Source organism: Panthera tigris, chromosome D2, assembly GCF_018350195.1.
Source record: "Panthera tigris isolate Pti1 chromosome D2, P.tigris_Pti1_mat1.1, whole genome shotgun sequence".
Classification (NCBI taxonomy): Eukaryota; Metazoa; Chordata; class Mammalia; order Carnivora; family Felidae; genus Panthera; species Panthera tigris.
Genome location: NC_056670.1, coordinates 46,144,182 through 46,157,085, shown reverse-complemented (window position 1 = coordinate 46,157,085; position 12,904 = coordinate 46,144,182). Strand labels below are relative to the sequence as shown.

Below are 12,904 nucleotides of genomic sequence, written 5' to 3'. Positions count from 1 at the left end.
ATCGACCATCTTAACCCTTTTTGTTGTTGTCGTTTTTATTTAAATTCATGTTAATTAACATTCAGTGTTGTCTTGGCTTCAGGAGTAGAACCCAGTGATTCATCTGTTACATATGACGCCTAGTGCTCATCCCAACAAGGGCCTCCTTAATGCCCGTCACCCATTGAACCCATCCCCCCCAAAAGACACATCTTAACTGTTTTTGTTTTAGTTTTTTTTTTTTACATTTTTTAAACGGTTATTTTTTTTTGAGAGAGAGAGACAGAGACAGAGCACGAGCAGAGGAGGGGCAGAGAGAGAAGGAGACATAGAATCTGAAGCAGGCTTCAGGCTCTGAGCTGTCAACACAGAGCCCGACGCGGGGCTTGAACTCACAGACCATGAGACCATGACCTGAGCCAAAGTCAGATGCTTAACTAATTGAGCCACCCAGGCGCCCTTACATCTTAACTGTTTTTAAGTATACAGTCCAATGACATTAGTGCACTTGCATTGCTGGGGAACTCCACCATCCACCTCCAGAACTTTTTCACCTTCCCAAAGTGAAGCTACTCCCATTGAACAATAACTCCCCAGTACCCCCTCTCTCCTGAGTCCCTGGCCGTCACCATTCTACTCTCGGTCTCTATTCGACCATTCTAGGTACCTCACATAAGCAGAATCCTTCAGTATTCGTCTTTCGTGTGACTGGCTTACTTCACTTATCAGAATGTCCTCAAAGGGCATCCATATGGTGGCACGTGTCAGAACCTCCTGCCTTTATAAGGCTGTACGATGTTGCGTTGCATGTTTATACCTGGTTTTGCTTATCCACCCGTCCGTCCATGGCCCTTGAGTTGTTTCCACTCTTTGGCCACTGTGATGGGCGTTGCTGTGAATGTGGGTGTACGAATATCTGTTTGAGTCCCCGCTTTCAGAGAGCATGCATTTTCTGAAGGTTTTCACCATCGCCCAGCGCAGGGCCCCACACTCACGGACCACCCAACAGACATGCCCCGGGCTGACTTTATATCACTTATCCCCTCCCTGCAGCAGTGGGTTGCACACTGTTGAGATGAAGAGGGCTTTGGAAGTCAAGAGTCCCTTTGAGGGACATTTAGAAATTGTGATATATTAAATCCACAATAACCAAGAATATAATTTAGCACTAAATTAGGTATCTAATCTGTAGTTAAGAACATGCCATTTATTGCACTTAACAATCAGGGGTGGGGGTGGTGAGTGGCTCAAATGAGAATTGGAGAGAAGCTGCGATGTTTGGCTTTTATGGTGGAATGTTCTGGTAGTCGTGCTTGCAGAGGGTAGTTTGAGACTTGTACCGGATTTGGGTCCTCTCAGGAGCACCATGTGACTGATGAGGCCTTGTGAGGGTGACCAGGACCCATCAGGCCTCCTGTGTGCTGGTACCCAGCTCTCCCGTAAGCCAACACCCTGAGTCAGTAGAGCCTCCCTCCCAGAAACTGCTGGTCTGAGCTTGTCCTGCTGAGTAGTCCAGCTGAGGCCACTCTTGTTCCTGCTCTTCAAGAGGAGCCCTCAAGGAACGAGGCCCACCGCTGGAGGTTTCGGGGGGAGGGGGTGGAGAGAGGCCTGAGCTGTCTGCGCGACAGGCAGTGGAGTGAGGCACTAAGTGACCGTCTTCACGTTCTTGAGTCTTACAGCATTTCCTGCCACCTTCTTGCTGTTTCCAGCTTCTCAACCTCTCTGGGGATCAGTTTTCTCATCTTTGAAATGGAGACGTCTCCTCCAGGGAGAGTTCCAAGGCTCAAAGAAGCCAGGAGAGTAAGGGCTGGCGGACTCCCACGAGCATGCCGAGTGCTCAGGAAACAGTGGCCCGTGCTCACCGCCCTTCGGGCCCCCAGCTGCACCCTGGTCCGTTACCGCAGATGGCCTCAGCATCTCGTCCGCAGCGCTCTGACAGCAACCAAGTCCTTCGAGATTGTGTAAGGATGGGACAGAACCGCGCAGGAAGAAGGAGGGGTGCAGCCCCCCCACCCCACCCCGGCGCACCGTAGGTGGCGTCCACGGTGATGGAGGCTTTCCTCTGCTTTCCTCCTGCTCCGTGTGTCCTAACGGCTGCCGCGGGCTCTGGCGGGGGCTGCGGCTGGGAGTCCCCCAGCAGGCCTCTGCTCAAGCGACGCTAATTGTGCCAGGGAGAACGGCTCACTAGAGTGGAAAATAGTCCTCATATATCTAGCTGAAGACGATAATGACCTTTTAAATAACAGAAGCAATTTTATTTCAATACCTCAATTACTCTGAACTCTGAAATGTCAAAGTGCTCGGCACTTTCAAAATAGCTTAATATAGACATTTATAGCACTTAGACACAGCCAGTTTCTTATCTAACCTAATTATGTGTTGTACAGGAAATGGCGATGCTCACCATCTGTGTTATTTTTCACAGCGATCCCCACGCATGGCCCTGGGCTCTGCCTGGAGTCTGGTAGCCGGATTCCTCCCCGGCACAGGATGCGCTGTTCTGGGAGCAGACGTTGAGCGGGTCTCTGCTGGGGGCCGGGGACCAGTAGCCTGGCCTCAGCCAAGCGGGGACAGGAGGTTGATGTGGGCTTCCCGGTTTGGTTAAGGCCCACGGCATTGTGCCCAGTCTCCAGAGACAGCTCCCGTGGATGTGAGATGCCAGGGCCACGGGAGCGGGAAGTCACGGCCAATCAGAGCTGCTGGGGGTGAGCGCTCTCCCTCTTCAAGCAAAGCCGGGAGGGACCTTCCTACGATGTGGGTGGTATGAGGCCAGGTTCGCCTGGCCAGACTTGGCCAGACTGATACCTTCTGCTGCCACTTTTTGTAAGTTACCCTTCTTTCTCCAGGTCTGTAGCCCAAAGACCCCTGACCTTCCTGGGTGACGGGCTCTCTGTGACCCTCTCCTCATTTCCACTCTGCCCCTGTCCCTGCTTCTCTCCATCACTCTGCCCCAAATCAAAGTCTCTTCCCTGTTGTTTCTCAGAGAAGCAGATACTTGCACTTGTTCATCCCTGTGCTGGAATGTTCTGCCCCGACCCCTACTTGGCTCACTCCCTTGCTTGCGTCAGCTCTCAGATGTCACCTTGCTGGGGCAGCGGTCCCCGGGTGCCCTGTCACGTTTCTCCTCCCTCTTCCCTGCCCCTTTCCTACCTGTTTCTTTCTCTCTCCTTGGAGGAGCACCTTACTTACTAGGTGTTTTCTTTATGTATCTGTTGTTTATCTCCCAGAGTAGAGTGCAAGGGCCTTGCGGGCTTGGGTTTTGTTTATCAGTCATTGCTGCATCACCAGGGCCTCGATTGGCACTGGACACACAGTGATCACTTGGTGACGAGGGTTCAGTGTTCGATGAATGCGTGAGCGGGTGGCAGGCCAGGAGAACAGAAGGTCCACGGAGGGGATGGGCAGCCCACGGCTCTGGGCTGGTTGACAAGCAGGCTCCGAAAGGCCAGCTTCGCCACTTAGCAGCGGTGACAGGACCCCGGTTACGGGAATGTGTGAACTGCCCAGTAGGCATGTTAATCCTCCAACAGGACTGGGTATGATCCCTGACATTTCACAGATTTTGGAAACGAGGCTCGGAGAGGTTGTGTAAGGTTCCTCGAGTTCTTCAGCGGAGCTGGGATATTAGCCATAGTCGGTCCTACTTCAAAGCCACATTTTAGCCAGGGTGGGTTGTTCCCACCTGTGGCAGCTGCACTGAGGCTGCCCATCTTGGGAAGGTCCGGCTGTGGTTAGCCGATTACCAGGCGTCCTGCCCCCTGCCCAGGCACTATTCCAAGGGGAGACCCTGTTCCCATGGTATTGCCGGCTCTTTCTCTTTGTTGCTCACGCCCCTTTTTGCCTCTGTTTTCCAGCTCCAGTCCTCAGTGTTTTAGTCCCCAGCCAAGTGTCTGCCGGTCCCCAGGCCGAGGTGGCCGTGGCACAACCAGGCAGGCGGTCCTCCTGCCAGAGCTCAGCCCCCGCCCCCCAGCCCCAGGGCCGCTCTCTGCGATGATGGTTTATTAGGGTCTGGCAAGACACCGGGAAAACATATATGTAGAACTTTCGAGGGCTCCTTTCGGTTCATCAATCACTCATTCATCTATTCGCTCATTCACGCCTTCCTGGAGTACCCATGTGGGACCAGCCCCTCTAGGCAGTACAGACAGATGTAAACACACAGGAAGGACGTGCATCGCTGATCCTCAGGACCTCACAGGTGCTTAGTGTGTTGGCCAGGAAAGGTGAAATTTCAGTCCAGAGTGATGGGCTGGGATGGAAGCAGCAGGGGGAAGGTGGGCCACGGAAGGGTCCAGGTGTGGGCTAGCTGGTGCTTCGGTTCAGGCTCTCTCCTCCCCGGAAACCTCTTCTCCTGCAACCCAGGTGGGAAAAAGAGCCTTCCCTGGGGTCATTACAGGAAGAGGACGCCCAAATTCATATGCTTCCCTCTACCACCCAGAGGGTGCCGCCTCACCCAGAGCCAGGGCACTCCTGAGCCAGCCTCAAGGTGCCCGCCCTGGGTCCCTTTCGCAGCAGTGTGTCCCCGTCCCCTGCAGCAAGCCCTGGGCTAGGCACTAGTGCTCCGAGAGGACGCAGTCACCGGCTCCTCTATTGGTGATGGTGCCATCCAGATGGAGGCAGACAGCATGGAAGCACCCGCCCCTCCCAGCCACGTGCTGCCCAGGTGGCCTGTGGAGCACAGGTGAGAGAGAGCGAGCCACGATGTGCCCTGGAAGGAACATCAGGGGAGGGACAAGTTGGGCCACGTCTTAGAGCCAAGGAAAGGACACTGGAGGAGGCCCAGAGAGGCTCAGTGCTGTCTGACAAGGACCTCCTCTGTCTCTTCGTTGCAATGCAGGGTCGGGCGGTGGGGCTGGGCACTCGGCCTCTCCGAGCCTCAGTTTCCTTCACTGTGAGATACGAGATAACATGAGACAACATGTGTCCGGGGCCTTTTGCTCTTCAGCAACCAACTCTCTGAAGGGTGGGTCTCGGCTGCTCTACCTTGAGCGTTCCCTGATGTCCCAACTCCCCGCTAGCTGTGATCTTTTCTTTGTCCTCGTCCGTCTCCGCGACTGGACTCTAAACTCCCCGGTGCAGGGACCTTATCTGTCTGGTTCACCATTGCATCATGGGGCTGAGAAGAGTCGGTGCTGGATAAGTAATTATGAATAAATGCGGAGGTGCCCCGAGGAGGCATCACCCCAGCGCATTGCTGAGAAATTCTTGCAAGCCACTTATTGATTCTGAGGGGTCTGGGTTCATGGGCCACTAGACGGTGTGTTCTTTTGCCCCTGGGTGCAGTGACACGGGGACGTCAGTGCATTTCCCCGGCTCTGAGTCTACCCCAAGATGCTAGTCCAGTGGTTGCAAATTGAACTGGGTCCTGGGGCCAGTCCGCTAATGCGAATGCCTGATGCGGCTTTGCAAAACCAAAGCGGTAGGAAGCAGCGGGGGGCGCTACAAACTGGATGCGCTCCCCAAACTTCCCCAAGGCTTTCGGACTCAAAACAATGATTAGCTCTGAACCGCCCAAACAGGAGACACCTGCAGGCTCTACCTGCTTCCTCAAACCACTGGCTTGTGCCCCTGCCAGGGTCCCAAGGCCCCAGAGATCACTAATAGGGAGACTGTGAAGACGGGCACACCCTCCCCTAGGCGGCTGGGGGTAATTACAATTCACTACTCTGAGCAATGAGAGGCCAGGAGCACAACCGGCCCTTCCCCTGGTCACTGCGGGCTTCTGAAGAGCCCAAGCCGCTAACACCGGTGAGGAGGGGTGTGCTCACTCTTCACCCTGGGACCCCTCAGCCCCCGGGCTTCTCCAGCATGTGGTTCAGGTGAGGAGTGGGAATGCCCCTCCTCCATGGGCCGAGCTCTCTGCCGCACAATGCCGGTCATCCAAGGGGAATGGAAGACGGCTCAGTTATTTCAAGAAGTTGCCTGGGGGTGTCAGGTGCCTTCAGGAGCTGACTCCACGGCTTCCCCAGCTCCAGCTGCCCTGTGGGTATCACCTCCAGCCCCTGGAGGGTTCCCCACCTTCCTCCCCTTCTCTCACCTGTGCTCCACGGGCCACCTGGGTAGCTCGTGCCCCTCAGGCTCCCTGACGCCAATCACACTGTGTTTCACACAGCAATGGGGAGAAGGTGTCCCTCCCAACCTGGGGCTGGTTTTGCTGCCTCCAGTCTTTGCAGCCTTATCCCTAAAGCCTCTTCACATTCATCATGGAAACGGCCGTGGGTACTTAGCCCAAGAGCAAGATGGGCAAACTGCAGCCCTGTTTGAATACAGCCTGCAGGCCAAGAGTGATTTTTACTTTTTTTTTTTTTAAGTTTATTTATTTTTAGAGAGTCAGGGAGACAGCATGAGCAGGGGAGGGGCAGAGACAGAAGGAGAGAGAGAGAGAATCCCAAACAGGCTCCGCGCTGTCAGCGCAGAGCCCGGCTTGGGGCTTGATCTCATGAACCACGAGATCACGACCCAAGTTGAAATCAGGGAGTCGGGACGCTCAGCCGGCTGAGCCACCCAGGTGCCGCTTTACATTTTTTGATGTTTAAAAAAAAAGTCAACATAGTCATAATACTTCATGGTGTGAAAATTACATAAACTTCAAATTTTAGCATCCATAAATAAAATCATGTAAGAACAGGTACACTCATTCTTTTATGGGTTTATGAATTGTCTCTAGCTGCTTTCATACCGTAAGGGAAGAAAGAGTTTATGTTTCTAGAAACTGCCTAACTGTTGTCCAAAGTGGTTGTGCCATTTTATATCCCGCCCCCCCGCCCCCGCCGTGTGGGAGTGGCATCCTTCCTAATACTTGGTTTGGTCAGTCTTTTTAGCGTTAGCCATGTTTACAATGTTGTGGTCTGGCATCTGGCTGTAATTTGCATATGCCTAATGATAATGACACTGACATCTTTTCATGGGCATACTTGCTTGCCAGGTGTCTTCTTTGAAGTGTCTGTTCAAATCTTTTCCATTTTTTTTTTTACTGGGTTGTTTATTTCCTTTTTATTGAATTCTGGGAGTTTTATTTTTATTTTATTTTTTATTTTTTTTAATGGTTATTTATTTTTGAGACAGAGAGAGACAGAGCATGAACGGGGGAGGGTCAGGGAGAGGGAGACACAGAATCTGAAACAGGCTCCAGGCTCTGAGCCGTCGGCACAGAGCCCGACTCGGGGCTCGAACCCACAGACCGTGAGATCATGACCTGAGCCGAAGTCGGACGCCCAACCAACTGAGCCACCCAGGCGCCCCGAATTCTGGGAGTTTTAAAATGTACTCTGGATACAAGTCCTGGGTCAGATGTGTGGCTTGCCAGTATTTTCTCTCAATCTGTGGCTTGTCTTTTATTTTGTTTAACAGTATCCTTCAAAGAACAGAAGATCTTGAATTGGACAAAGTCTGGTCTACCTACTTTTTCTTTGATGGATTATACTTTCGACGTTGTATCTAAGAGACCCAGGACCGGGAGGTGGTTGTAGGAGGTACATGGACAAGAGTTCTTTTTTGCGTTTGTTATGTAATTAGAAAAAAATAGAGACTGTACATCACACCTGTGATTTCACAGACATTAATGCTTAAATAAGGTTCAAGTTCACAAAACGAGTGCAGTTAAAGACAGCATGAAAGTGATTGTAGTTGATACAGGTGGTGTAGAGAAATCACAAACAGGAATGAGAAACATTCTGGAAGCTTAGGAATGAGGGGATAATGCCCCAGAGAGGAGAGAGAAGAAAAGGAAAGCCATTTGCCTCCTATCAGGCCCGGTGTGAGAAACCACATTAACAATCCTAACCACAATAATAAGCATTTCCTAAGCTCCCGCTGTGTGGTAAGAGCTTTACACACATTACCTCATTTAATCTTAGTCTTAATCAGTACCTCATTTAATCTGTAATTGTCAGTCCGATCTTACAGAACAACAGGAAAGAAGGACAACTGGGGAGGAGGGACACCGAGCCCGAGAAGTGGCGTGGGGTCAGAAAGTGCCATCTCACAGCCTCTGCTCCCAGGGGCGGGCTACCCAGTGCAGGGGCCTCCGGTGACTTGTGCTCCAAGTGGGAAGGATGAACTTCGAGGTCCCAGAGAGCTGCTGTTTGGGGCAGTGAGTTCCTCACTGCAGGGGGTATCCAAGCTGGTCTCTTCTGATACAAAATGTCCAAACCATTTTTTTTTTATTCTTCCCAAAGCATTTACTCACATTCTTCATCCTGTGTTTTGTCACGAGGTGGGGTAGGGCAGCTATTCTTGGAAACCCAGGCACTGGAGAGAAGGTAGGGCGCCAAGGTTCCAGGGCCTGGAGGCAGGCTATTTAGGCTTCTGTTTGCCCATGCGCCCCCAGCCCTTGAAGGAACACAAGGCCGTGTGGTACATCAGAGGGGCTACTCGCGTCTGGAGCCCTGACCAGGTTCTGCCACTGACCTGCTACACGACCTTAGTTAAGTCCCTTCCTTTTCTTGGGCCCCGGTTTCCCTACCTGTAAAATAGCAGAATTAGAGGGGCTGTGTGACCACTGACGTCTCCGGGCTCTTAGGGGTTCGGTTTCAGGCATCCGTGTCCAGACTCAGCCTCTCTCCATCAGGTCCCAGCCTGGCTTGGAACAGACACTCAGTGGTCCCTTGGGCAATGCTAGTGAATGAATGAATGAATGAACGAATGAACAATTGCCCGGGTGGATAGTTAACGTCAGCCATCACTCTGATGTCAGTGAGAACTCGTCAGTGCCTACTTCCTGAGTGAAGACGGAGGGCTGCCCAGCGTGTCCTGCACAGGACTGGGGCACAGGTGACCTGGAGTTCTTGCAGGGTGGTGCATTTAAGATAATCATTTTTGACAACTGGCAATAGTGGGTCTTAGACAAGGGGTGTCTGTATCAACCAGTTGGGAGACAGAGATCTCAGCCTGGGGCAACACAGTTTCTCGCCTTTGGGGATTTGGGGGAAAGAGACAATTTGGAAAATCCTCCTGTTTACTAAGAAGACTATGAAGGTGCTATGGGCAGCAGCCCTTAAGAGTGAAATGGAAACGACACACTCGTGTAAGCAATTACACATACACACACACGCACACACGTACCCTGGATCTGCACATGCGATATGTACCCAGAACTTACTAAAGCAAAACTGATTTGGGCTTAGAGAGATTTGATTTTATGCTAAACAAATTTCATCAGGATTTTCATATGAAGAGTCTATTCCTCCCCAAATGTGCCCTGCTCGGCTGCATGCTAATGTGGTCAAATCCAATCTCTGAGTTCTCTGCAGGCCCCGTGACTGGGTTCTCAGGACTCGGCTCCTGGCTGCTGGCTGAGCCTGGGGGAAGCAGTTGCTGTCCTGAGTGGCTTCTGGGGACTGGGCTTCTCTCCTTGGAGCGCAGAGCATAAAGGAACAAAAACAAAGGGTCAGTGTCAGGCAGGAGACTGTGCCCATGAAGAACGAGGGCCAGAGACCCACAGGGTCCTGGAAACTTGGTCAGTGGCACAAAGAACCCCTTGCAGTCTCCCCATCAGTTCCCAGCAATTCACAGAAGCAATTCACCCATCATGCACTGAGTACTTATGGGGCATCAGGTCCTTGGGCAGGCTACCATCCTTCCCTGTCTCTAGAACGTCCAGGGAGCAGGGCACTGGGACTTAACAAATACACATACGAGACATCCAGTTAAATTTAAACTTCTGATAAACAATGAATACTCTTTAATGTAAGGCTGTCCCAGGTGAGCCCAGGCCCATCCAGATAGAGACGTGGGCACGGCTCGAGCCTTGCTGGCGCCCACAGTGGGTAAAGCTATCTCCCGGAGGGTTGATTCAAATGCACACCCTGATCTTGCACTTTTGAAGACTGAACTGGGAAACCTGCTTTCCTCTCTGCAATTGGAGGCATGTCCATGGCACTGGGTTCTCTTCCCTGGCCTCTCAGCAGAGAGGGAGAGCCGAAAAAGGTCAGGGCAAGAATTACTGTGATTAATGGGTGGGAAAGCAGCATTTATTTGGAATGGTGAACAGAGCTGAGACCTTCCCAGGATGGGAGTGTGGGAGACCCGGGTTATCGCAGTGATGGGGCTGGGGGTGGGGGCTGGTCTCACAGTTATTAAACAATTGTCATGGGGAGGAGCTTAACTTTGCAAGAGCTGGGCACAGCTACTGTCTCCAGCTGAGCCAGTGAAAGTGAGCCCAACACGGGGGTCTCTGTCCCCAGAGGCTAAGGAAGCCCCTCACTACCTGTCTTGAGACCTCTATCTTTTCCTGCTCCTTCTTTCTAGCTCCAGCCTGGCATGCCCTGTGCCTTCGCCAAGGCTGCCTCCTCTTCCTACAACATCCCGCTCTCCAGCTGGACAAGGCTAAGTCCTATCTGCCCTTCCAAGTTTTGCTCCAGGGCCATCTACTTCAGCCGGTGTTATGGGCTGACCTGTGTCTCACCAAAATCCCTATGCTGAAGTCCTGTTCCCCAGTACCTCCGAATGTGACAATTTGGGCAGATAACATCTTTAGAGAGATAAGTAAGGTAAAATGAGGTCATTAGGATGGACCCTAATCCAACATGGCTGGTATCTTTATGAGAAGAGATTAGCGCGCATGCACACACGCGCACACACATGTGCGCGCACACACACACACACACACACACAGATCCATGTGAGGACACAGGGAGAGACAGAGCCATCTACAAGCCACGGAGAGAGGCCTCGGGAGAAACCAACCTTGCTGACCTTGATCTTGAACTTCCAGGCTCCAGAACCGAAAAATCTTTGTGTTTAAGCTCCCCAGCCTATGGTACTTTGTTCTGGAAGCCTGAGCAGACTACTGCAGCCACAATATCGCCCAGGTCCTCCCTAAGGCATGGGATGTCTCTCTTTTAGCCCTTCCACCCCTAGTCACATTTGTTTGCACAGATATCTTATCACCAAGACTCCAACAAGACCTGACCCCCACCCCTCCCTTTTCCTAGTGATGTGGGCAAGCAAAAGGCAGCGTCCAGGAAATATTTGTCAAGTGAATGTGCCCAAGACAGCCTTTGGGCCAGCAGACCTTTCAGCCTCAGGTAAATGCTATGGATGGTGTTTGAAACATGACAGCACGCCCAGCCTTGATATTTATGACTTGCTTCTTTGCCTTCCTGGGGAGTGGCGCTCTCCACTCTTCAATTTATGGCCCTTCCGTGCAGCCCCAGACTGACGAGGGGATTGCAAACGGGGCGTCTGCTAAGAGCACATGCAGACAGGCGAGATCCTTGGCCCTGGGGTCAGACACAGGCCCTTCTCACCCAGGGAGGGGGGCAGTGGACCTGAGAAGCACCTCGTCCTCTGTCTTGCCCTTTGCAAAGACCTCAAAGTTTACAGATAGCTCACTGTTTCCTAACCATCCCTCATTCACTATCTTTGACATAGCTGCGTACCACCTGTCCGTTCTGAAGATTTATCTTTAAATTGATTCACTGCCCCTGGAAGCCAGGCGACCCAGGCCATAAGACATCAAGTCCATTTTCTTGCCATTCCCAGGCCTGAGCTACGCTGAATGGGGACACTCATCAGGGCCTCTGCAGGGCTTGCAGAAATATGGAAAGGATTGTGTTCCCTGGAGGGAAAAGTCTCAGGGAGGGGAGTTGCTAAGGAGATTTGCCGCCCCAAATCCCCGTGCACCCGCCCGGACTTGATTTCACTGAAGAGGCAGGTGAATTGCCTTTCAAGGAGCTCTGAAAGTCTGGGGGTGGAGAGAAGGCATTGGAATCGGATGATGCCTTCAGTGCCCAACAACAGGACTGAGAATGACTGGTGCCTTGGAAGGCACTGGAATTCCTCAGAGGGGCTCAGCTGACTCCGTACCTGCCATCTTCTCAGATGGAGAGCACAAGTCACGTAGCAGCCCGAATTTTCCCAGGAGGAGCTCCAGCTCCAAATCAACATGTGGACGGGGGTCCTTGCCCCTCATGAAAGGTCAGGCCCTGGGAAAAGCCTGCCAAGCCCAAGTCTTCTCTGGGGCACAGAGATAGGGTAGGCACACCTCGGCAGCGTGCCTCTCCCTCACCCCCAGGTTGACTTCCCTATGCCTGCCAGAGGACTCACGTTCACGTCCTGTCAGCCATGTTAGCCGGGCCTCCTGAGCATAGCCCCTCGCTCCCCATGAACCCTTGTCTGGCAGGCAAGCCTGCAGGAAAGCCAGATTCCAGGGAGGGAGGCAGGAGGGCCTGAGAAACACTCTGAGGGCGGGCTGTGCTTCTCTGAGGCCTTCCTGCCTTTCTAGGTATGGGATGCAAACACCTGAGTGGAAAAGGGTGGTGATCTTACACTCACGAGCCCTCTTGCATTTTGAAAACGGTCGTTTTAATAAAATAAAGACAATCCAATATTTCCCATTAGTTTCCAGCAAGTGACCCAATTTTTTTCAGTGTAATAAGCCCTTTGAAAAGGTGGGTCTTGTGAGTTCGTGGGCAGCTTGTGAGTGAGTCACAGTTTCCAGATCGCTGCTCCCAGGTGTTCTTCTCCTTTTTATGGAGTGTGTCCTTGGGCAACCCAAGGCCAAAGTCGCATGGGCCATGGAGTGGCTCGGGGTGTGCAGCTCTGATGGCCAGCAGCCCCTTCCTCAGGGGAGAGTCTTCTGTGCCCCAGGCACTGCGACAGCCTCCCTTTGCTGGTGCTGCTGCTGCCACTCAGGGCACCTGCCGCTCACTCCACCTGACCTCCACTGTCTTTCTTCCTACCCTTCTGCAGACCAGCAGAATATTCTCCCCTTCTCATCGCCGACCAGGAGTTTGGTCTGGTTTCTTGGGAAGAGAAGGAATAGACAGGAGTGTTAGAGCCAAGCCTGTGGGTCCCACTCATCCCAGCCGGCACTCAGGACGCTGCGACATGGCGGGTTCGGTCCAGGACCCCGTGGGGCCTGCACCTGACCTCCACCTGAGGCAGGGGTGGGGCCTGGGAGAATTGGAGAATGCTTTGACCC

The 12,904-nt window shown here is 52.6% G+C and overlaps 1 protein-coding gene across 5 annotated transcripts in view; it reads right to left on the bottom strand.

The window, feature by feature from the left end:
* Window positions 1-10,623: 10,623 nt before the first annotated feature.
* WDFY4 (WDFY family member 4) overlaps window positions 10,624-12,904 on the bottom strand; it is a 306,252-nt gene continuing 303,971 nt past the window's right edge. For 4 of the 5 annotated variants that reach the window (XM_042959970.1, XM_042959968.1, XM_042959967.1 and 1 more), the window contains one exon: window positions 10,625-12,725. In XM_042959970.1, the coding sequence (XP_042815904.1) occupies window positions 12,659-12,725 (67 nt within the window). In that variant the 3' untranslated portion in view covers window positions 10,625-12,658. Of the gene's footprint in view, window positions 12,726-12,904 lie in introns of all 5 variants that reach the window. The other variant, XM_042959972.1, reaches the window with a different exon arrangement.